We start from the raw sequence: 26,226 nt of genomic DNA on the forward strand, positions 1-26,226 counted from the left end.
GTCGTGGAGCTAGTATCTGAGCCAGGAAAGCTAAGAGTAGGGCCAGACCCTACCCTGTGCCAATAAGCTTCCAGACAACACCTGAGTGCCTGGTGTAGGCTCCTACTGGCCCTGTGGTCTAGCTGATTGCAGGTCGGTCCCCATTTCTCCACGATGATGCGGGCTCCTTGCGCTCAAGGCTGGAGGTCTAGTCATTCTAGAAGCCCCTTCTTAGCATGCATATTCTTTTCCAGAGAAGCAGCACAAGAAATGTTTATTGAATGAATGAGTGTATCCAACATGGAGACTGTTGACCAGACAGGTGCTGAGACACTTCAGAGGCCTGAAGAAGGAGCCCGTCTCTCAGGGCACTAGGTCAAGACTGACCCTCAGTGTAGGATGAGGGTGATGTTACCTGTGTAGGGCACTTTTAGTCATCATGGAAGAAGACATTGCTCTCTAGGGACACAAGAATCAGAAACTTATATTTCCAGAATATTGAGCTGGAAGAGAAGCCTGAGCAACCAGTTCTTTCAACCCCTTTTTTTAACAGAGAAGAAAACAGAGACTCAGAGACCAGGGGACTTGCTCAAGACCACGGTGCAGTTTTGCCTCCCTCCCTTTGCTTGGCTGGTTGTCGATGGAACCCTAGGGCATCTGTGGAGCCTCTCACCACTTTCATGGGAGGAGGGTGGCAGTCCAGGGATGAGGAGGAAGCTCAGCAACTAATTTCTCTAACATCTACAGTGTATTAATTGGTATTATTTTAAAAAGTGGGAGCTTGATGGTTAAGAGATTGATCTTTAGTATCAGACAAATCTGGTTTAAAAGGAAGACTTCCCTAATTACTACCTGTATGACATTGGGCCAGTTGCTTGACCTCAGTGGGCCTCCTTTCCTGCTTTGTAGAATGGATACAATAATACCTGTCTCGTGGGGCTGCTGTGAGGACTCAGTGCACGTACAACAATGAGCATAGTGTGTTGTTCATATTGTTGTCAGGAGACTAAAAAGTAATAGTCTATTCAGTAGGGTAATGCCTGATTGAAGGCTAACAGGCTTCTATATTGCAAGACATTTCAGTTTCAACTTGCTATTGAACATTATCAATCACCACAAGGCATAGATATTGTGGAGCATTTTTCAAACATATTTGACAATGTAACCCTCTTTATATGCAAAATGTCCAAGGATAAGTGGTCCCCAAACCACAAAACACTGCTCTAAAATATCAAGTTATTTTAATAAAAGACAGGAGAAAACAAAACAAGTTAAATCTGCACAGATCAGATTTACATGGCTTGGAAAGAGACTTTAATTTTTAAGAATAGTAGTCCTTACCCTAGAGGGTATTATGCTAAGTGAAACAAGTCAGTCAGAGAAAGACAAATACCATATGATTTCACTTATATGTGGAATCTAAAGAACAATATAAATGAACAACAAAACAGAAACAGACTCATAGATACAGAGAGCAGAGTGATGATTGCCAGAGGGGAGAAGGTGAGGTGACTGAGTCAAAAAGGTAAAGGGATTAAAAAGTACAGATTGGTAGTTATGAAATAGTCACAAGGATATAAAATACAGCATAGGAAATACAGTCAATAATTTTGTGATAACTATGTATGGTGCCAGGTGAGTACTAGAAATATTAGGGGGAATACTTTGTAATGTATATGATATCTAACCACTATGCTGTGCACCTGAAACTAATAAAAATAATATTGAATGTAAACTATAATGGAAAAAATAAATAAATAGTTTTAATTTTACAAAAAGGACAGTGGTCCTTTAAAGCTGGTATCACAGCACTAGTGTTAAATTGGAATCTATAAAAATTATTGTATAGGTTGGCCTATATACAGATCCTTTGATATCAAAAGCTAGAGGAATAGTTAAATGTTATGAGCAAGCTTATTTTATTCCTAACCTTTTTATAGGGAAATAAAACAATATCACCAGTCAGAAGAGCAGCGTGCTGCCAAGACCCAGCTTGTACTTCATGTAATCTAGCAGGGTGAGAAATCTGGTTCCACAGTTTGATTTAAAAAAAAAAAAAAAGCTGGCAAAGATTTTTGAAGAGACATTGCACTTTGGAGATGAGAGAGCAAATTTCCCTTTCTTAGAGAAATGGGTTGGATTATTATATAGCACTTTGATTCTCTACTGAGGATATGCAGGAACTTTGATTCTCTCTGAATATAAATCAGAGCCAGTAGTTTGGTAAAGATTGGGGCCCACTGTTCAGGAGAGGATTTAAATAATTCTGACAGCGAGAGGTCTTCTCCTGGGGCCAGTTATCATTTTTGATCTTCTGTTTTCCATCTACCTCTAAAGATTCTTTGAATGTAGGAAATGAGTCTAGATGATAGATCAGATTTTTTTTAAGTGAATGAAGTCTAAAAAAGGAGATAATCATAGAACAATTAAATTCAATTGATCTACCTTGCACAGTCATTAAATCAAATTTACACATTTGTATCTCTTGGCTGCCTTTGAAGCCACAGCCCCTGAAGCCCCAAAATAAGTCCATTATAATACATTTTTAAAAAGTAAGTGGCCTATTGTGGCAAAGACAACTAAGTGACCACCCAGATTCTTGTTCACCTCTCATGACATAGAAGTGTTGGTGAAAGTGGCTACCTAGTCAGCAATTTCATTTCCCAGCCTGCCTTGCATTGAGGTGGGTCAGGTGATTGGGTTCTAACCAATGGAATGCAGCAGAAGTGATGCACAGCTCTCCTAGCCTGACTCCACCAAAACTGCAGCACAGTTTCCACTTTCTCTCTTTCCTGTCTGCTGGCTGGATGTTGATAGCCAGAAAAACCCAAGCAGACAGTGGAGCCTCCCTAAGCCTGAGTCTTAACCAGAGCCCTCAGCCCAAAAACTGGTCACCAGGTGAACAAGAATTAAGCTTTTACTGCATTCAACTCCTGAGATTTCAGAGTATATTTTTTGCTACACCTAGGGTTATTTTAACTACACACTTAAAGAACTTAAACTTAATGCATTTACGTGTGACCTTGAGCCCTGCTTGAGGAGTTCTTTCATTGAATTTCCCAGCATTTTTGTTTCTCCTTATTTTCTGGCAGATCTATGAAAATATGGGCCAGAGTATTATGCTCCCTGGTTTCCCAGCAACATTCAATAAACTGCCCATTCATCTTATAAACAACCACTTTTTTTGCATGTGCTTACTGTGGATATAGTAAATAACACACCTATGGTCCCTGCTTTTAGACATTTTAGTCCTGCTTTTAGACATGTAGTCATTTCTTTTGAATGTTTTAGTATTAAGGAGGTGGAAAAGCAGGGAGGAAAGAGAATACATATCTAGACCAGGGATCTGCACACTTCATCTGTAAAGAGCCAGACAATAAATACTGTAAGCTTGGTGGGTCATCCCATCTCTGCTGCACCTCCTCATCTCTGCTGGTGTGATGCAGAAGCAGCCAGAGACAAAATATAAACAAATGAGTGTGGCTGTGTTCCAAAAAGACTTTATTTATGGACATTAATACTTTAATTTCATATAATTTTCACATCATGAAGTAGTCCTCTTTTGATTTAGTTCAACCATTTAAAAATGTAAAACCATTAGTTCACAGACTGTATAAAAACAGGCAGTAGGCTGGATTTGGCCTACAGGCTGAAGTTTGCCAACCCTGATCTAGATCAATGAACCAACAAGAATACATCAGAAGAAATAAATACTCTGAAGAAATAAAATGGAATAGTTACTGTGCTGGGTGGGTGGGGGCTCCTTTAAATACCTCAGTCAGGGATGGCCTCTGCAACGTGACTTCACCTGAGCCGAGATCTGAAGGACCAGGAGAGACACAGCACATGGAAGTGCAATGATAGGGAATGCCAGGTACAGAAACAGAAAGGTGCCAGTGTAGCTGTGGAGCACTGAGCTAGAGAAAAAGGATCAAGAGCTGATGTTCACAGGGAAGAAGCATCTAGGGTTCTGAAGGCCATGGTAAGGCATTATATTATATTTTATCTGCAATAGAAAGCTACTGAAAAGTTTGAAGCAGGGGAGCAATATAACCTGATACATATTTGAAAATTATTATCCCAGCTCTTGTGGTGAAAAAAAGTAGGATCCTCTTCTAGAGAGGCAGGAACATAGACAGCAGGACTGGTGGTTGGAAAGGAGGCTCTGAATGGGTCCAGGCAGGTGTGGAGGTGGTGTAGGTTCTGGGGTCAGCAGTGGTAATGGAGAAAAGTACTGGGATTGAAGTTCTGTCTTAGAGTGATAACAGGATGTGGTATGTCTAATGTTGGGTAGTGAGGATTTAAAGCAAAACATCCAAAGGATAGGTGAAATAGAGGGTTGCAAATTCTTTGGAACATTAAATTACTCCTGACATCAGCAGGGCTTCATGTCACTTTAGTCTTCTTTCATTTCCAGTTATACACAGGATCAGAACTAGGAATAATAAACTTGGGGCAGGGCAGAAATACTCAAATCAAGTTGAAATGAGAAGTAGATGTTTGTAATCAGGTCCCAAACTAGCTCCAGGACCAAGGGTGATGGGCAAGGGTGGTGAAATCAACAATGCTGGCCCCTTGATGAAAAGCCTTGGAGAATTTTCTCTACACTTCTCCCTTGGCAGTCATTTATCAGAATTTGTCATCTCGCCTGAATTTACAAGGTATATTGTTGGGATAGAGATCCCTACACATTAGTACCCCACAGTGAAATGGAATCTCTGAATGGGATTTCCTGAGGATTAGCTTGAGGAGAGCCAGTGCCAATTCTAGCATTTAAAGCTCCTAAGCTTTAGAGCACACACATTTCAGTGGGATGTCAAATTGGACACAGAACCTAGAAAGTATGTTGGCACGTCATTGGGCAGGATACACCTGAATATCAGGAATGTTCCCATAGCCCCAAATCAAGCAGTAGCGCGTCTTTATTACCTCCATCAGGTATGGTCGTGTCATGTTCACCGAAGCCAGCCCAACTAGGTCACCCTTAAATCTCAGAAATTACTTTGCTAGGAGGCTGATTGAGGAAAAGTCCTAAAGCCACACATGTGGGGAAATTGATTTTCTGAAATTCAGATCCCCTGTAAACAAAGGATGCTTAAGCTCACATTCGAAGGAAGGATTTAGTCACTGGAAAGTAAGTTGAAAAACAGGCTCAGGGTCAGAAAAATAAAGCACAACCATTTGCTTGTGGATTTTAAGGTTACTCTGTTTTTTTCTGTTTGCTAATTTATCCATTTTATGGGCTTACACAGCTTGACTCATGCAAATTCAAGACTGACCAAAATAAAAAAATCCCTGTGGCTTAAAGAATGGAGTGGAAACAGACAGACAGACAGACAAACAACATGGGTTGAATGTCCATTACACTTCAGGTGCTACTTTTGAGACTCCCTCACTACAGACACTGGAGGTAGCAGGCATTGTTTCATTTAACACTGACAGTAACCCTGTGAGGTAAGGATATTATCTCCCTTTTGGAGATGATGTCACTGAGGTCCAGGAAGGCTAAATAACTTATTTAAGGTCACATGCCTGGTAAAGAGTAAAGCAGAGATTTAAATCCTGGCCTGGGCACAGGGGATGTGTATGAAAGTGAGAAAGAACATGGTGTATTCAAGGAAGTGAAAATTGATCAGCATGATGAGTAGAGAGAGGAAGGGAGTGTCAAGGGTCAAGGTCAGAGACATTGGTGGAGTGCAGAGCACATAGGACCTGACACAATTCTGAATGCTTTTTTCAAGGATTTAAATGTTATTCTAGAGATTTGAATATCCACATATGTTATATATTACATATATACACACACACACACACACACACACATATTTTTTCATTCCTACTTCTGTATGGAACATGGAGTAAATGTGACCAAGTATGAATTAGGACAGGATGGTTAACTACATCAGTAACACCATTGTCAAGATCTGACTTCAGACTCCCTCAGGAATAGCAGTCGCATTTTGTACACATATATATATTACTTTATATTTTTAAGGTACTTGACCATCTCTTGGATCTTCACAAGAACCCCAAGACAAGGCCTAGATTTGTATCTCCATTTTGCAGATGAGAGAATCTATTCTCAGAGAGAGGAACTGACCTGCCCAGAGTTCCAGCTGGTTCGTGGCATAGCTGAGTCTAGCATTCTCATTTCCTGAGTCTCTCCAAAAAGTGGGCTCACAAAGCTCTCAGCTCTGGCCCAAGCCTCTGAGGCTTAGCCCTCTCTCCTCCCTATGGAAAGGAAGCAAAGGGACTTTTACCTTCCGGATGCCATCATGCTTCATTTCAATCACATGGAGGGTATAGTTGGTCCGGCGTCCTTTCTCATTGAACTGCACATTTCCTGTCAGGCCTTCAAACCGCACCTGGAAAACAAAGTCAGGTGGCAGCCAAGGAACTCACAAAGTGTTCTTCAACTCTGTTGGCTTTTTCTGCTGAAGATAAAATTCAGAACCCCAGAATATTACACAGGATGGGGTCCTGGAGTAGCATCAATACTAAAGAACTCTCTACTCCCTTGCCCATAGCAGGTATTACTACTAGAGCACAGTTTTCTTTCCTACTAAACTGAGATTCATTCTGAAAACATTTTTATTTTCTATCACTGTAGGCTAACAATAGCAATGGATCAAAGTCCATCCCTCAGACACATACCCTTCAGATGAAGAAACTGAAGGAGGCCTGCTAAGGAAAGGGGCTGGTGTGCTCTCCCTGGAAAGTCAGGAGAAGACCTAGACTAGAAGCCAGCCTTATGGTGCTTTGGGCTGTGCTTGGATATAGTTTCTGAATTCTTTGTGAGGCCAGGGAATAAAATACTTGGGCATCTAAAGACCTGGAATTGGGAGACCTAAAGTTTCCCCCAGCTTTTCTCTGAACAGCTGAGTGACCTTGGGCAATTCACCAGTCTAAGCCTCCAGTTTCTAAAATTCCTGCCCCCAGTACCTTAAATGACACAGCAAATGAAAGTGTTATGAAAAGTTAAAAGCACCTGAGAAAAGTCTTTATGTTAAGAGAGCAGACCAGGCTTTCAGAAGGTCTCAGTTGGTTAAAACAAAATTTGTACTGGAACCCCAAAGAATGCTGCATAGGATTTCTTCTCCACAAAGGAGTCAGATTAAACGTTCATGGTCTCTTAAGCTCAGATTGAAGGTCTAGTGGTCAACAGGGGCATCCAAGGCATTTTGGGCCAAGTCTGCTGCTCTGGAGGTAACCAATAAATCTCACCCAAGTACACCCTCAGACTTATGATGAGTCTAACTGCATATCATTGGCTCAGGCACCAGAAACTACATTCTCTAATGGTGACCGGCTGTGTGTCCTTAGATCAGTCTGGCCTAAGGCCACAGAGGCGAGTCTCTAGTTGTTACCAATACGAAGTTGGCCTTGTACCCCAGCACTGTTTATTCCCCCCTTCTTCAAAGAGCTTAAAAGGAAGCCTTGCGGTGTTTTATCTTTTTTTCTGACAGTGACCAACTCCTCTGGCATCAGAAGGTATAAGAATAGTTGGTGTGTGTGTGTGTGTGTGTGTGTGTGTGTGTGTGTGAGAGAGAGAGAGAGAGAGAGAGAGGAAAGAGAGAGAGGAAAGAGAGAGAATGTGTGTGTGTCTGCTCTGAGGCTGAGGCTGACCCTCTCATCACCTTGTGGTGTGAATTCACAGTGGGAGGCCGTGACAGGCCCACAGTGCTGAGCAAATTACACAGCAAGCTCTTCACACTCTCAGGTGAAATCTGGAGAAATCTCACTCTGGAAAGTCTATCCTGGCTTTGCTTTTCAGAAAGAAAACAAAGCACAGACCCTGCTACAAAGAATAAGAAAAAGGGAAGCAATTCCAATCTGTCAGCAACTTTGCCTTCTTCTCACCTTGGCCATCTCCTGCCCATTTTTAGCTTTTCCATTCATTCAGTTTCAAGGGTTGCTAAGTACCAGCTTAAGTGACTCATTTGAAAAGAACAGATGGGGATAGATGTGCTGATGACTGGATTTTAGACTGGTTTTTCCAAACAGCAGTGTCATTAATGATGCAAATGGGCACCTACATTTTGGCCCAGTCTCAAGTCTCATACCAATTCTCCATGGCAGATTGCATGATGTCTCTATGACTGTTTCCCCATTTGTTTAAAGCGACCAGGTAGAGTTCAATGTATTTTAAGGATTAAATGAGATTTTATGATCAATCCTTGGTCTGCTCTGACCATCCATAGCTCTAAGAGCCCAGCTGTTAGTTAGCTCATCATCCACACCTTTATAGCTATTCTTTCTCAGGAGTTTGCCTTCCCTTTGAAATTAGGTCTTGAGTCCAAAAGGCAGGGACTGTTTTACACTCCTATTGCCCACTTCATCCTAGACCTCAACTAATAAAATGCTGGGCATACCTTCATGTTGATATTCTTGATTTTTGGCCAATAGATTGTGAATACACAAAGAGTGAGAGGAAGAACAGATATTCTTCAGTTAAGGTCCTGGGATGGGCTTCCAGGAGTGACTATGCCCTCTCCCCCACCTCCTGGTCATGCAATTATATATGTATATACATGTGTACATTTTTATGGGCAAAAGAGTCCAAAGCTTTTTTTTTTTCTTCTTTAAAAAAAAAGTCATATCCTCAGAGGATCTATGGCTCCCAGATGCTAAGCCTGATTTGGGGAGCTGGGTCTTCTCTGCCAGCCAGAGCCTACATTTGCTCATTCTAATGCCTACTCCTTCCTGGAGCACTGAGGGCTCATTAATATTCAGAATGGCTCCCTGGATGTCAGACAGGGGGCAGACAGGCGGCTGATATCTCCACTCTGCTGCTAGGGAAATTATAGCAGGATGAGGGGTAGGGATGTACAGATATTGCCCAAGACCATGTGCTGTTTGTTGCTGGCTGGGCCACAGCTCTTGCGTCTCCCCTGGGCTTCAGGGCAGAGCAGTATGTGTGCAGAGTGAGGTAGCAAGTCCACGTGGATTGGAGTTTCAGTGTTGCCACTAACTAGCTGTATAATTTTGGGAAGACATTTTTAGCATTTCTGAAGCTCAGCTTCTCCATTTTTAAAGCACAATTAATAAGAGTAGCTACCTCAGAGTAATATATTTAGGATTCAATGAGGTCAAACATGTAAAGTATGTTCAGAGTCTTGTACCTAATAAGCCTGTAACACATCATAACTGGTATTACTATTATTTCTAGAACTTGACTCCCTAGTATTCTAGTCCTCCAGGTAGCTGATGCTGGGCCTTCAGGCCTAAGTCACAGACATTCCAGCTCTAACACAAGAGGAGCCACAGGCCCCCGCCTAAAGTGTGACTCAAAGGCCAGTGGTCAGGGCAACAACCTGAGCCCCTAACCCTGGTGCTAAGGACTGAATGTCACTGGGACTTACCCAGCCCATTGTGGGCACACCATTGTTCCCTAGTGGTGTGACTACTTTAATAGATGGGTCTGGAAAGCAAAGTGAAGAGACAGTGGCCATGTCTGTAAGTGAGAAGGTCTCAGAGGTCAGTGTGTACAAGCAAAGGCCCCTTGGTCCACAAGACAGGCCTGGATTGGGGAGAGGAGCCCTGGATGGGGTCTGGTCCAACCTTTGCTAAGCTGTTGTGAGACTCCGAGTCACTGCCCACTCTGGACTGGCTGCCTCAGCTACAAAGTGAGGGAAAATGGGCATCATCACATCATTACTCTCTAAGACCTCTTTCAGCAATATATTCTGTGATTGTGGGTACTGAACAAGGATATTGAAAAGGAATAAGTTTGAACAGTTGATCTTAGGGTCAGAATGTTGGGTTTTGTTTTCATTTTTGTTTTTGTGACTAGTTCCTCCCCACCCCCAGGAGAGATGGAAGGGAATTTCTTGCAGGCAGGTCTTGCCTTCTGATATCATCCCCAGTGTGTGGCTCAGGCATGGGCATGCTGTCGGGGAGCAGTGATTGGCTGCTGGAGAGGCAGGCACCTGTATTGACTCCAAGACAAATAAAAGCAATCATTATTCTTTTGACTAAGGTAACTGCCTCCTCGAAAATCCTACTGAAGGCAGAAGCAGAAGAATGAGTATACATTACAACCAGAAAGATGTGGGTTAGACCACAGGAAAAATAATTAGATGCTTGGAATTCTTAGAGGCAGTTGAGACACAGGAACCCTCTCTCCCACCTCCTCATTGTCATGACTAAATAAAGGGAAGTCTGTAGGGGATTTGAATGATCTCAAGGTCACACAGAGGGTATATCAAAGTCACACAGAGGGTATATCAAAGTCACACAGAGAGCCAGGGACCCAGCTGAACTTGAAACCAGCTCTCCTGCTTCCTGGTTCAGAACCCTTCTTGCCACCCTGGTTGCTTCCTAGGCTGCATCACTGCATCATGGTGGTATCAGACTATCCTCCCAGAGATGTCATTAAGATGGGAGAGGCAAGGGAGTTAAAAGGTTTGTGCAACTGAGGGCAAGTTCTTAGGATCTTCTAAGTCAAAAATGTTAAATACAGAGCCCACGTGTATAATTTTTTCATCTTGCTTCTTCAGAAGACATATTCCAAATTGGAGATTTATACTCTTCCCTATTGAATCTGGATTCAGCCTCAAAATCCTTTGCAATTGATTGGAGTGGGCATGACCATTTTCTGTCCCTGCTCTTTAACTGTTCTTAAGTGCAAACAAAATTAATGACTGCAATGCTGAGAAGCAAGGAAAATGAATCGCAAGTACTGAGACACACTGTCAGAGCTCCTTCATGAAATGTGCACAGAGAACAAAGGTCATGAAGAAATCCTAAAAGCCGGGGCACGACAGGAGAGTCTCTAGGAGACCACTGAAGTGGTTCGGTTTCATCCCTGTGTATTTCAAATCCCCTTTCCAAATACAGAATCATTGCCATCCCTTTTTAGCATAGTCCCTAAGCAGAAAATACAGCTTTTAGACTACCAGGAACGACTATTGTTTTTAATTTCTACATGAGCTTCCATGTAATGCCAAGAGCCACACACACAGTGCAGTGGTGCTCCAAACAGGCATGTTCCACCTTTTAAATAGCAACATTTCAGCTGAGACTGATGTTGAAATGCCCTATGAGGCTCCCAGAAGATGGGCAGACACTGCCAGTCTCACCTGCTGCAGGGCTCTCTGGATGTCGATCCCCTGGCCCCAGGGCACAGCTGGGTTAGCCAGGCAGTCCCCAGCATTTCCCCGGCGGGATATATCGATTCTTTGCCTCCTCAGGCTCTGGAAAGCCTCAGCCATCACCTTCACCCCATCGTAGGTGAGCGCAGAGGTGTACTGGTGGGAGGAATGGAGACAGTTAGGTGACAGAGAGCACTGACAGGGAGGCAGGAGGGAGCTGTATCTGGGTAGACACTTCCTGGTGATGAGAATACCCCGAGTGGGCCAGATACAGGGAATGGGAGGGAGGCAGTGGTGAAGCAGGCGGTGCCTGCCCCTTACATGGGGCTGCTATGAATTGCTAGCCAGTATTGCCCTCCTGAACTGTGTCTTGCTGACTGTGACTTTGCAAGAGAAGCTGCAAGTCTAGATTTTTGTGTGCAGTCTTGCAATTTTATAATGTTAGCTCATTGTGGGAAAAAAGAATGCATAGATTAAATTCAACACATCTGTATCATCTGATAGAGTCCATGAAAATACAGTTGCTTTTCTCCATGTTAGAGTCACCAATTGGGAACTCAGAGGAGCTGTTTATTCCACCGTCCCTTGTGACAGTAAAACAAAAAATAATCCAGGAAGGGTAAGCACTTAGCTATTTCTACATGTGGCTCACCCAGTGGCAGGTTTACAAACTTTTCCCTTGTGCTTATTCATGATGACTCTCATTCCAGCCCACCCCCCCGCTTCACCCCCTGCCTAAAGGAGGATAAGATGTTGATGAAACAGAACCAGGGTAACAGTCCAAGATAATATTTCCTGGCTTTGGGACTCATGTCTGTCATCTTTGTTAATTAGTCCCCAATGCCTAGCATGTTCTCTGGCACATTCAAAGTTCACAACAGAGGGTTGTAGGCTGAATACTAGTTTATAAGTATTTTTCCAGTTTTTAACTTTCATTCTCTCACATTTGATATAATATGTACATATTACATTTTGCTATCTTTATAGTCTGCTCCAATCTTTTCAAAACTGGGGTATTTACATATTTATTAACTGCTATGTGGTTTTCTTATTGCTTTAAAACACATTTGTGATTTTGTTTGCTTCAGGGGTGGGCAAACTTTTTGACTCGAGGGCCACAATGGGTTCTTAAACTGGACCGGAGGGCCGGAACAAAAGCATGGATGGAGTGTTTGTGTGAACTAATAGAAATTCAAAGTAAACATCATTACATAAAATGGTACGGTCTTTTTTTTTTTTTTTTTTTAGTTTTATTCATTTCAAACGGGCCGGATCCAGCCCGCTGGCCGTAGTTTGCCCATGGCTGGCTTAGGTTCATATTGAAATACATCTTGTTTTGAATTGCTAAGTGGGTTTGAGCAAAAGTGGGAGGAGACACATCACAGTTAAATGTCCTGCCATTCACAAAAAGATATTAGCCTAGTGACAAGAGAAAGTCACAGAGGATTCCCTGATTTGCCCAGATAAACAAATCTGGCCTCAGGATCCTGCTCAGTGCAGTGTTCTACAGAGTCACTGCCATGACATGGGAAAGAAAAAATTACCTTGTGCCCGTATTCTAAACCATTATCAAATAGCAAACAAAATAGATTTGGGCTGCAGGATTTAGAGCTGCATTGCTGGGAAGTGGGCAGCAGACAGTCCGCATGATAATTGGGAGTTGTCTCTCTGAGGCAGTGAAGTGCTTAATATTACTTAGATTTTCCTGATTTTTAGCTGTGTACATGGCTGACCAGAATAAGGGCTGGCTCACTGCACAACTCAAGGAAGCTCAATCAACAAACAAAAAAATAATGCGAACAGCATACTCTAGAGCTGTGCAAAATGGTGCCCCTGCCCAGAACAGAGACACCCTTTTTTCAGCCTTCACTGTGGTTAGCTGGGGCTAGGTTTCTAAGACATAGCCAGTAGCATGTGGGTGGAAGATCTATGTGCAACTTCTGAAGAGGGCACTTAAAGGAAACAGTTGTGCTTTTTATTTTCCTGTTCTCCTTCCTGCTGGGTAGACTACTGAGGTAATGGTTGGAGCTTCAGCAGCCATTTGGGCTATAAGGTAGCTCCAAAAGCTGAGGACAGCAGAATAAGAAAATAGAAGATGCCTGAGTGTTTGATGATTTAGATCTGTTATATAAGCCCTGGATTGCTGACTTCTGAATTTTGTTTATATGAGAGAAAAACAAAATGTCTCTTTTGTTAAAACCATTGTCATTCTGGATTCTCTGATCTTTGGACACTCAGTCATTATGGGTATATTTTCCTTAGCTTGTTCCTCTTAGAAAGCCTGTCCTTCTCAAATGGCTAACATCTGAGGCCGGCCATGGGGCCAGTTTGCTCCTTTATTGCCTTCACCTTAGGTCGCTTCCAGTCCACCCGGGTGTGGTCTCGAGAGTCGCTGTTCTTCCACTGTTGCATGATCTTGGCTGGGATGGTGTCTGTGTAGTTCACCAACTGGAAACCTGTCACATTTGCTCCACTCTCCTTGAATTTGTTTAAGTCAATGTCCATGAAACCCTGTGCAGGGAGGAGGAGGAAGACGTCAGAATACATTGCCTGGATAAATCCATTTAACCATGTTACAGAAACACAGGATTTTCCAAACTGTTCCAAAAGGTGGAACTGACTTAATAGAGAGGCAGTTGTGCCTCCCTTCCTTCTGAACTCGGTTATCCCTTAGTTTGTGCACAAAGTTGGCACAGTGGTTAAGAGTGCTTGCTTCGGAGCCAGCGGTACTTGGTTGAAGTAAGGCCTCTGCTACTCACAGCTATTAGTGATGCTACATTGTACTAAGTTACCTGATGGTTTCTTGTCTCAGTAATGGAGGGTAAGTTATTGGGGAGAAAAAGCCATGCAATGATGCATGTCAAGTGCATAGTGCAGACGGAATGATCAATAAATGGTGGCTTGGATTATTATGATGCCATAGGTGCAGAAGAGAATAGAAACATAGGAGGTTGTCTCCTCTTCCACTCCCACCCTCCACCCCTTTGAGAGGAGGGGAATCTGAGTCCAAGCTCCCTTGGGCTCCCCAGAGTCACACAAGTCTGTGGAAGAGGCTGGATTCTGGTCATCCCTTGCCCTGTGCTCTTTCCTGTACCACAGACTAGAGATTTACTCAGTGAGGCCTGAACAACTGTAACATCTACAAAGGATTTTTTAGTGGGAATGAAATTTTCCTTCTGATTTGGTGAAGTTCATTTTAACTCAGGAAGTCTTCAACTTAAACAGGAAATCTTGCATTTGTGTAATATATTCTGTAATGTACAGTACTTTCATATCTTCAGCCTCATTTCCATTTATGAGTTTATAAAGTAGACATTATATGTCTATTTGCCAAGTATAGAAACTGAGATGCAGTTGGAGAATCAACTTGCATGAAGGCAATTCACTGAGTTAGCTCTTTGCTCAGTCACTCAATCCTTGTGCAACAAACATTTTTGAGAACCTATGAAGCACTATTCTAATAGTGAATACAAAAAGTTCCTTCTCTTATGAAGCTTACATTCTAGTGAGCAAGACAAGTAAATATGTGGCATAGCATAAATAGTACTGTCTAGGAGACTATACTAGGTAGTAGCAATGAGTCCTATGGCAGAAGATAAAGTTGGACAAGAGGATGGGAAGAGGAGGGTGATGCCATGCTTTGGCAGGTAAGATCAGGAAGAGTCTCCCTGAAGAGGTGGTGTTGGCACAGGGACACAAGTGAATAGAAACCTTTTAGTGAGCTACGGGGACATCTGGGGAAGGACATTCTGAGCAAAGGCTCAGAGGTGGGAGGATGCTTGGCATGTTCCAGAAACAGGGGAAGAGAGGGCTAGAAATGCAGTCAAAGTGGCAGCCCAGGGCTGCTCACATAGAGCTTTGTGATTTGGGTTTCTTTTTAGGTTTGGTGGCCCACTGCAGGAATTTAAGCTGGGATCATAAGGTCAATGCCCTGTGGGCTCCAAGGCTTGGGAAAACTGTCAAATCCTAAGGGTGAAACTGGAAAATGATCAGGGGAAGCAATTGATGGATTGAGGGTGGGCAGAGCCCTGGACTGGTAGCCAGGAGCCCTGAGCACTAGTCCCAGCTCTGCCTGTCCAAGTCTCTTAATGTCTCCCTGACTTGATCTATTTTCATTTTTCTCCCTAAATATGTTTTTCTTGATTTCAGAGAGAGGAAGGGAAAGGGAAAGAGGGATACAAGCATCAGTGATGCGAGGGAATCATCAATCAGCTGCCTCCTACAAGCCCCCTACTGTGGATTGGGCCCACAACCTAAGCATGTACCCAAACCAGGAATTGAACTGTGACCTCCTGGTTCATGAGTCAATGTTCAACCACACTGGCCAGGCTGATCTAGTTTCTTTATTTAAAGGATCTAGCCATAAACAACTTCATGACTCAAAGATACTCCCCTGACACTCTGCCTCTAAAGTTATCTGATTCTTTATTATTTGTATTTTAGAAACAAACCAAGCTGAGTCCCCCTCAGATCCCTTGTCCTAGTTATTCTGGAAGTGTGTCTTCCTTGGATGGTTCCTTTCCACCTTTTGGATGCCAGATGAAATGCCATATCTTCAGAGAGGTCTTTCTTGACCGTGCATGCAAAGATCCAATTCTCACCCTGTGGTCAATGCTGTTGGTGTCCTGCTCATTTCCACTCTCCTTCACACACTGATATTCTACTTTTTAGACTAACTGCAGATATCTATTACTTCACCTGTATGTAAGGTAAGCCAGATGTGTCAGGGAGTTAATATGCCCAGAGCAGCTCTCAACTGATGATAGATGGAGAGTTAGCAGATCAGTACTCTCCCCCTGGGGTGGAGTAACGCTGCAGTGTGCTCTACACCGTGCCCGCAGATCCCCTAATGAATTGAGTTCCTGTACCCCGCAGGGGTAAGTGCCTTGATTATGAGCCTTTAATGGTCATCTCTTCCCTATTTCACTTCCTTAATTCCCTGCTTTTGTTTCTAGTATTGGCACCCACAGAAAGTACTTGTACTTAAATCCTTGTCTTAAGACTCGCTTTTGGTAAACTTGATCAAGCTACAACCAACACTCAGTCTACCAGGTTTGTTCCTGTTAGGGTTTCTGCAGAGTATTTACACCATTTGAGGTTATCTCCTTCACTATTTGTTCCCTTGTCTTCTCTCCTTCCATTGGAATGTCAGTTCCATGAGGGCAGGGACCTTTGCTGTTTTGTTCACTAATGCTTCCCAGAATCTAGCACCTAGAACAGTGCCTGGCACAGTGTAGATGCTTAATATATACTTGTTGAGTAAATGAATAAAAGCCAGAGACTTTCCTCAAGCAAGAATGCTGATTAGCCAGGGGAAATATGACCAGCAGGCAGCAAATGCCAGTGGATAATTTTCATTGGTTGGAAAGAGAAGCTCAGGTTGGAAACATCTTTTGAGATAAATTTTGCCCATAGCCACAGTTTCCAGACTTTCACAGAGGTCTCCTAATTTGCACATGGTTTTTGCAAGCTGTTACCACATATGAAATCAGAATTAGGTTCTTGTACCCAATATGCATTTGAAGACATTATACTATCTAAGAACACAGCTATCCTACCACTGGTTAAAAGCTAATCCATAGTTGAGAGATTTCCCATAATTTTTAGAGACTTTAAAAGGAGCATTTTGTTCATAAAATAACTATTGAGAGAATGAAATTGAAATGATCTCCCGCAGTCAAATTCTGTCATTTGAAAATTCGTAACAAGCTTTTGGGCAATTGGTACTGACTGCCCCATCTTGAACATAATGGAGTCCAAGGGAAATGGCAGAGTTTATTCAAACACTAGAGGCCCGGTGCATGAAATTTGTGCATGTGTAGGGTCCCTAGGCCTGGCTGGTGATCAGGGCTGATCTGTGGGGCGACCAGTGGGGTGATCGGGGGACCCCCACTGGCACCTGACTTGGCCGGCCTGGCACTGCCTACTGGCCAGCCCTGCCTCCCCACTGCTTCTGGTCGCCTCCCTCTACAGGGTGATGTGAGCAATCGGGGGGCCCCTGCTGGCACCCACCTTGGCTGGCCTGGAGCCTGTGGGCTGGGGGAAGCTCCTGTGTTGAGTGTCTGCCCCCTGGTGGTCAGTGCATATCATAGCTTCCCATCGTTCCACCGTTTGGTCAATTTGCATATTAGGCTTTTATTATATAGGATAAATGTCACTTGACTCCATCACCAGATGTCTGACTACAAGGTTACTGGAGCCAAACCTCAACTACCTCTAATCAAACTGATGGGATCCCCTGAATAAATTCCTCTGCTCCCCTGAGAAGGAGTGGGCAAAGATTGATAAGACAAGCTCACATCTGTGATATTAGGTAAAAGAGACAAAATCAGGGAAATTAGTCTCTTATTATTACTAAACTTGATTTCTCTGTAATGAAAGAGAATATACTCTTCCAATACAGAAATGTGTTCTTGTCTATGCAGGGGAAATAAAGGTGTTAACTATTTGTCCTCCTGTTAACTGGAAAATTCAACTCACTTTATTCCCCTGAGTACGCTCATTAGACAAGGTTTAATTAAATCATTTTCTAATTTCTTTTTGGCCATTTTTATTAAAAGAAAAAAAACCTTGGGAGATAATATTTGGTAATTAGTACTTTTTTATTTGCTTCATTTGTGCTGTTAATTATATAATACTAGAGGCCTAGTGCACGAATTCATGCACTTTGGGGTCTGGTTGGCCTGCCCCGATCAGGCTGATCAGGTTGGTGGGGGGGGGGGGGGGGGAGGGGAGGGGTTTGACCCCTGGTAGAACTCCTGGTTGAGGGGACAATTTTCATATTAGCCTTTTATTATATAGGATTGTATAAAGATGAAGCATTGCTAATTACATTCTATTAAAGATTCAAACTCTGAAGTTTGATCTTCACTACTCTCTTTGAGCCATTTTGCCTATTTTATAACCTTCTCCCAAATACTGAGTGCTTTTCTCTATACACTATGACTATTGAATAAAAAATAAAATTAATCTACAAGATGCTCCTTTTCAAATTATTCAATATGAGAACTCAGGTCTCCTAAACCTGGACTCCTTCCACTGTCCCTCCAGCCCTGCACCAGATGCTGCCATTCACAAAGTTACTGTCTCTTATCAAAAATGGGGTTTTGTGATGACCTGCTTGGTCACTATTCTCCTGTCTGCTTTTTTCAACATCTTTGTAGCATTTCACACAGTCCCATGTGTGACTAATGAATGGGTGACATGAGAAGAATGGTCTGCCTATCATTTTCATTCAAGTGCAAATAAACTGGCTAGTGTATTGCAGGCTCTCAGGATAGAGGTCCTTAACCTGAGGGGCACATCAGAATACATTAGGGAGCTTTTGCAAAATAGCCATCCCTAAGGATTGTCATTCAACAGCCTGGAGACTGTATATCTATATTTTCCAAAGTTCTGATGCTGGTGAATCAAAAACCAAGGTTCAGTATGTTAAAATTATAAAGACAGTCATTAGAAGAATTTCAAGTAATAACATAACTAACAAACATTGAGGACAGGATGTGGGGAGTAGTATGAAATGATTCATTATCTTTCTAATGGGGAGTCATTGATGTGATTAAATTTGATAAAGCAAGAAAAACAGGCATAGACGTATTATGTAGACATGTGGAGGAAATGGCCATAATTGCTAAACGCAGAGAAGGTTTAAAATAGTTATTTCTGAGAAGTGAGATTGGAGAGAGCAGGCATTTGCTTTTTATTTAATACCCTTCTGTTATATATGTACTAAGTGAATACATTTTTTTTGATACCATTAAAAAAAATAGATTCCTAGATAATTCTGAAGTACTTTGCTGGGTAGAGATCATCTGTTAGTCCCTGGAAAGTGGGAGGGAATGGTAGTGGCAGAAAAGGGAAGAGAAGTCTTGCATTTTTGAATTTTGTTATGATCTGTTAAGGGGGCCCTGTTTAATTTGTCATCTGTTGGCCTGGAATTAACAATGGTGATGTTAGATGCTCTACTGAAACACAGCTCCAGAAACATTGCTCATAAGAATAACACAAACAACAATAATGGCAAAAATGCCTCTTCCTATGCATTCTATAACTTCATCTAAACAACCTTTTGAGAATTTTAAAGTTCCTTTCATTTAAAAATGAAAAATGAAAAAATCAGTTAACAGTCACCTCTAGATTTATTTTACTAGTAAACATTTCTCAAGCTCTTATCTTAAGCCAGGCATTCTATTGAATGCTTTATATGCATAATTCTATTTAATCCCCCAAACAAACCTGAGAGGTGCACATGCACAGTAGGCACTGGAACATGCACAGTAGGCATAAATGAGTGGATATTCATCCCAATTTTAGGTTGAGGAGCTATGGTTCAGAGACCTTTAGAAAGTTCTCTGAGATCCTATAGCAGGCAAGGGTTAAAGTAGTGGTTCAACCATAAAAATCTGTCTTCTTCGCCAGTGTGTTATATTGTCTTGACAGCGAAGGCACATATGAGCTTAGCTTTAGGATGGTGTTTCCAGGTTGCCCCAGACAAAGAACCTCAGGCAGTGTGGCTTATGCAGTTAATAGCCCAAAATAAATGTCTTATCCTGACAAGGAGGGGCCTTCCAATATAGCTTTTTGTCTTAAAGGAACATTTGTGGGACAGCACACTGGGTTTTTCTTCTTGACACAACCTCATAAGGTTGCTTAGACATTTCCCAGGCCTCTGATGGATCTGAAGCCTATTAGTGTCCACTTACCCCACATCTATACCAGGGGTTGGCAAATTTTTCCTGTAAAGGAGCAGATTGTGAATGTTGGCCATATGATTTCTGTTATAACTATTTAATGCTGCCATTGTAGAATGAAAGCAGTCATCACCAATAGTAAATGAATGAGCATGGCTGTGTCCCAATAAATGTCACATACTTTTTATATAATTTTTACATGTCATCAAATATCATTATTCTTTTCACCTTTTTTCAATAATTTAAACATGTAAAAACTATTCTTAACTCATGCACCAAACAAAATCAGGTGGCTGTTGACTTTGACCCAGGGGCCATAGTGTACTGACATCTGAAGGAAAGATGTCAGGAGATCAGATCAATCCCCTCATTGTACAGACAGGGAAACTAAGGGGCAGAGAAGAGACTTGTGGCCTATGATTGTATGATGGTTTAGAAGATTAGCTGGGATTGGAATCTGTCTCCACCATATACTCATTGTAGGTAGGAAGCAATTCGATAATTTGAATTTGACCAGCCATTTTAATAAAATAGGAATAAAAATGTTCAATTAAGTAAATTACTTAACTTAGTCATTTTGTCTATCATTTGTCAATTATAATTTTCAAAGGATTAGAATAAAAAGGCACTTCAAATGATATCCTAAAGAGATATTTAATGCTATAACTACATTAGACATACTTTCATCTTGTTGTAAAGATCTGGGAAATGTTTTAAGGTTCATGACCAGGCTCTGGGCTATATTATAACTATTAATTATCATGTGCACCTGGAAACAGAAGACATGATTAGGTGTGCTTACTGGTTATTTAACCTCTCTGAGGCTCAGTTCTCTGCAAATAGAATAACACCTATAGCAAAGAATTGGTGAAAGATTTAAAAGAATACATTTAAGCACTGTGTCTGGCATATAGTAAGTGCTTCGTGAGTATTAACAATCATTATCATCATCGTATTCACCATCATCATTGGCATTGGGTCAAAACAGGTTTTTCCTTTTTCTCTGCAGCTCTTTCAAGGGGTCATGTCCAAGCTGTTCAGTTCTCATCATCCTGCCAGTTCAGACACTACACATGTCATAAGGAAGAAGGAGTATCCAGCATTGTTAAGGGAAAGGGGCCAAGAAGAAGTTTATTAAACAACCCCTGAGATACTCCTCCATCTCATCCCCTTGAGATCCAAAAGAGGTAAGATTAGAACAAAGCAAAGAACTTGCCCTTTGTACTCTGAATGGTACAAGCTGAACATGCCACGTTTCCCCAAATGATCAGATCAATTCTCAGATAACAGCTCCATTGAAAGGATAGTTGTAGAGAAGTGGAGTTTGAAAAGTCATGTTATATTAGAAATGCTTGAAAACAAAACAAAACAAAACAGGATGGTCAACCTAAGAAATAATGGACGACTAAGAGCCTGAGTGAAGGATGTATGTGAATCCCAGAAGGGCCATCATGGGGAAGAGGTGGAAGATTTGTTCTGAGGCTCTGGAAGGCAGGTTGGACCAATTAAGGGGCAGAGGTCATGGGAGGCAGATTTTGGCTAAAATAATAATAAAAACAGCAACCACAGTGCTTAACATGTATCAAGCCTTTACCATCTAGTAGGCACTGTGCTAAGTACTTTATTTGTATGATTTCATTTAGTTCCCATAACAATTTTGTGAAGTGGATACTATCATTATTCCCATTTTGCCCGAATTAGAAATCTGAGGCTTAAATGAATGGAGAAGCTTCTGCCCAAACATAACACAGCTAGCGGAGGGCAGAGATTACATAGTCAGAGCCAGTAACAAGACTACTTATTTTTTAACCACCGTACATTCTGCTTCCTGACCACTAGTCCAGTTAATCGGAATGCCCTTCAGCTTTAGATTAAGAAGGAATTAGCAGGTTTCTGGGAGACTAGGACATTTGTCCCCAGCTTCTTTAATGTATGCTCTTTACCTCCATCACTCAGAGGCCTCTCCAGCTTTCTCTCTCAGACTGCACTGGTCCCTCTCATCTGCCCTGGGAGACTGTGGGCCCTGAGAGGGCAGGGGCCTTGGTCCCCAGGTTGTCCACAACACAGTACCTGGAGCAGGCTGATTACTAACTTCATGCTGAAGAATGAAGGCATAGGCAACACATATCTTTTCTCTCCCTTTTCATGATTTTCTCTTAAGCTTCCATCCTGTCAACTCTCAGTATCTCAGTTTTTGTCTTGTGGACAAAAGAAATCTTTTCTTTATTTTAAAATGTATTTTTATTAATTTCAGAGAGGAAGGGAGAGGGAGAGAAAGATAGACACATCAATGATGAGATAAAATCATTGATTGGCTGCATCCTGCATGCTCCACACTGGGGATTGAGCCTGCAACCTGGGCATGTGCCCCTGACCAGAATCAAACCCTGAATCCTTTGACCCTTTAGTCTGCAGGCTGGCGCTCTATTCACTGAGCAAAACTGGCTAGGAAAAAGAGGTCTTTTCATTGAATTTGTGTGTGTGTGTGCGTGCACGTGTGCGCACAGTGTATTCTGAAATAGGTTGTAAATAAGAAGTGTCGGGAAAACAGTTGTAAGGGCAACTACATAAATTCAGTCTCATTTTAGAACCTCATGAACTATTCACCCATAGGCAATGGTCTCATCCTCTCCAGGCACTAGTGTATTGATCTGCAAAATAAGGGCCTAGGCTGGATCAGTGATCTTTCCAACTTTATTCTGGTTGCAGGTATTGTAGAGGTTACCAAGTTGGGTTGGGGGAAGGCAGAAGGACAGGGAACCAGATCCCCATCCTCCATCTCCCACCAAAGCAACTCTGCTTTTTATCTGTTTCACATACTGGGGATCTCCCCAAGATTCTATTTGAAATTAGAGCTTTAAACTAAAAAGTCTGGAAACTTCTGAGCCAGTTCATTTCTCTCTCAAGGGCTCTATCAGCTTTGATCTACAATTCTGTGGCCACACAGGTATGTGCATATGAATATGAAAATATGTGAATTCATGGAATATTCCTGGGCTGAGGACTTAGTTGTGTCCTCAAATAACCATGTCTCTGCATCACGGTCCTCACATTTCCTATTTTATTCACTTTAATCAACTGAACCCTTAATGAGTCCTCACCCTCTATAATCCGTGGTAACACACAGGCTGATCTGGTTTCTACCAAGTCAATAAGACATGTAGCTGTACTTACATCAGCTAAAGCACCATCTGTCTTGGAAAAAAATATGGTTGTTAACTTATCCAAGTACAGTTGAAACCAGGGAAGTAGGTACCTATACACGTGGGTATCTACAAACACACGGACACCCCCTCTTCCACACACAGGTGTCCACTGTTGACAAGCATTGCAAAAGCCACTCAGGTCTCACAAACCAATTTCTCTCAGTCCAGGGATTTAGGATAAAATGCTCAGAGAGGGTAGGTACCTTGATTAATGTCACACAGCTAATAAGTATAAAGTCAGAATTTAAACTCAGGTCTGTTTCACCCCAGAGCCACCTTTCCCAACTACTGTACCACCTAACCAGAGGCTGCAGAAACTAAACGTGACTGTGTGGTACTGATTTGGTGGGAAGAGAGGCTCAGATAAAAGTGGGCAAGCTCAGCCTTACAGAAGGCATAGACAGACTTCTCACCATAAGGGAGCAAGGAGACTAAACAACAGTTTCTTCTTAGGACTGACAGCAGAAGGGCAGCAGCATGGAGCTGGGGGCTTGGATGAACTGCCACATAGAGCAAAGCCGCCAACTCAAACATTTCACAGAAGTTCATCTGCAACCACATGATGGAAACAGCTGACGGCCCTGGTCCCTAAATATCCCAGTAAGACCAGGATGGCCTGGCCTCACTGTCTCTCCTGCAGCTACCTTACACACTATAATTATAATAAAATGCCATCCGTGTATAATAGAACAGTTATCCAAAAGGAGTTCCAAGTTGATTGCTGCAACTGTAGGCAAGATTTAAACTTAGGCTACTACCCCTGTTCCTGCTCCCAACTCCCCATGCTCAGAAGTCACATGGCACAGTGGCAAACACTTGGATGGTGGAGTTTGATAGACCAGGGGGAGAAGCCCAGCTCTGTCACTTTATAAACTTTGTATTAATACTCTGGTCATTTCTCCGATGATTTGAGTACTCATGTTTGTAGTCCTAATGATATTAAAGCATTTAACTGTTAGCTCAGTGTTTTTCAAACTGGCTCTGCAGATGCATTGTTGGGGCCTACAGGTCCTCTGTTTTGAGAGACACTAGTTTGGTCTAAGATTTGCTGCTGATACATCATGGTAGTAAACGCTATAACTTGGGAAGTCTCCAGCTGGCAGATGTCTGTTTTGACCACAATCTCAGAGCAGGGAGTGAACACGGAGTCTGTCCTGAGGTTTGGAGGAAGACTGAGAGCCAGCCTGGAGAGCTTGGCCCACTAGTGGGCTCTAGAGCCCAGAGGCTTCTTTAAGAAATAATGGCCTAGCTTGTCAAGTTCTGCATGGTTCAAGTTCACTTTAGGGACATACCCATGCTATGGAAATATAAATACAGGTCTATCCTATCATATAAAAATCTGAACACACATGTAATCGTATAAATACAAACACACACTATGTGATGTAAAGTTGTGTAGATTTAGTATATGAAGCAAGTATTCCCCACCTACGCAGAACACTTTCAACTTTTCAAAGTATGGTGGCGTTTAGCAACATATTTGGTCTCCCCAATGACACCAGGAGCACTTAGAGCAGGAGCTGTAATTCCCAATTGACAGATGCGGAAAGGGAGGGCTGGAGAGATGCCCAAGATCACAGAGGCAGCTAAGGGTGATGTCGGAACAATAAGCAGGATTTTGGCTTTTGTTTTTGACTCCCTGTTCCTAGAGGTCTCCTCTTGGACCCTGAGCCTCCCTCCAACTTGTCTTTGAGCAGCCCCTCCAGAGCTGCTTATTTGGGTCCCTTCAAAGTGATCTGTTAGAAGAAGGCTGCTGGCTATTTTAAAGCCAGTGCATCCTGACAGGTTCAGAAAGAACTGCAAAATAAAAAGTGAAGCTCCTTCCTTTTGTTCAACCTTTCCAAAGCTTCCCTGGTTTCTAACTCTATAATTACACCCCAATCAGAAACACTCTGAAGGAGGGGGTCAGTTCCCTGCAGCCGCAGGCTAATGATGTGGCTGAATTTCTAAAAATTATCATCTTATGAATTTCATTATTCCTCTGAAGGGGGAGGAAAAGCATACACCACATAGTTGACTATGTTTCAAACTGAATTAATTAGTAATTTGAAGCCTAATTATCAACTAATCTATTGGAACATGCAAGTCTCTTGTATTTCGATGGTATATGCAATTTGCATCCTATTAGCTAGCAGTTGTAAGAATTTGAGAGCTCATTAGGTCAGAAGAGAAGAATGCAGATCAGAAGAACACAGAAAACCAAGGTACTGACTTGGTGATGCTGTGACCACGGGGTCACTTGGCAACAGATGGAGGCTGGCGATGTAATTACCTGGGGTCTTTCAGTGACTCTGAGGCCGCTGATGTGCTGATGTGTGACTTCTGTCTTACCCTGGAGAGGTGATTATGTATGCCCTCACCCTTGTTCTTTGTATTCTCAAGCAGTAGGGTGCCCACATGGTTTGGACTCAGAGGTGCCCTGTAGTAGTGGGAAAGGCACCTGGTGCTGCTTGCTCACTGTGATGCTAGGCCTAGCTCTACCATTCACTTGCTGTGTGACCCTGGCCAAATCACACCACCTTGCTGATTCTGTTTTCCTACAAGCAAATGAGACTTAAATGGAATTGACTTTTTTAAAAAAATATATTTTATTGATTTTTTACAGAGAGGAAGGGAGAGGTATAGAAAGTCAGAAACATCGATGAGAGAGAAACATCGATCAGCTGCTTCCTGCACACCCCCTACTGGGGATGTGCCCGCAACCAAGGTACATGCCCTTGACTGGAATCGAACCTGGGACCCTTCAGTCCATAGGCCGATGTTCTATCCACTGAGCCAAACCGGTTAGGGCTGGAATTGACTTTTGAAGTCCTTTCTAGCACTAAGAATCTTGGATTCAAGGGACATCAAGGGTTTTCTTTATTACAAAGTCAAAAATTTTATTCTCGCAACATTTTTTTTAATGGGTCCCTAAAAGTCTCTGGACAGCTGCCTTTCATTTAAAATACAAACACCCCTGAGAAAACTAACATATTTAGCCATTGACAGCAGGGTCAAACATTCAGGGGTGGGGAACCTTTTTTCTGCCAAGGGCCATTTGGATACTTATATCTTTATTCACTGGCTATACAAAATCATCAGCTTATTAGTCTGCTAGATTTAGTCAAACATTTATTTAACTCACCCCCAAGCCTTGGCAGGGCCAGACCAAATGATTTCTCAGGCCTTATACGGCCCATGGGCCAGATGTTCCCCACCCTTGGGACTCTAAATGAATATATCTCAATAAGCCCTTCTTATTTCCAGTCCTGAGCCTGA

General features: G+C 42.4%; 1 protein-coding gene across 2 annotated transcripts in view; it reads right to left on the reverse strand.

Moving 5' to 3' along the window:
- The window catches only part of GRIA1 (glutamate ionotropic receptor AMPA type subunit 1), a 272,265-nt gene that overhangs the window by 91,986 nt on the left and 154,053 nt on the right, over positions 1-26,226 (reverse strand). For both annotated transcript variants that reach the window (XM_070414554.1, XM_070414555.1), the window contains exons 6-8: positions 13,422-13,583; positions 11,061-11,228; positions 6,240-6,344 (exon numbers count right to left, since the gene is read on the reverse strand). In XM_070414554.1, coding sequence (XP_070270655.1) covers positions 6,240-6,344; positions 11,061-11,228; positions 13,422-13,583 — 435 coding nt within the window. The remainder of the gene's footprint in view (positions 1-6,239; positions 6,345-11,060; positions 11,229-13,421; positions 13,584-26,226) is intronic.

Source organism: Myotis yumanensis, unplaced genomic scaffold (genome assembly GCF_028538775.1).
Source record: "Myotis yumanensis isolate MYYU_CA2020_CCGP unplaced genomic scaffold, mMyoYum1.0.hap1 SCAF_5, whole genome shotgun sequence".
NCBI lineage: Eukaryota > Metazoa > Chordata > Mammalia > Chiroptera > Vespertilionidae > Myotis > Myotis yumanensis.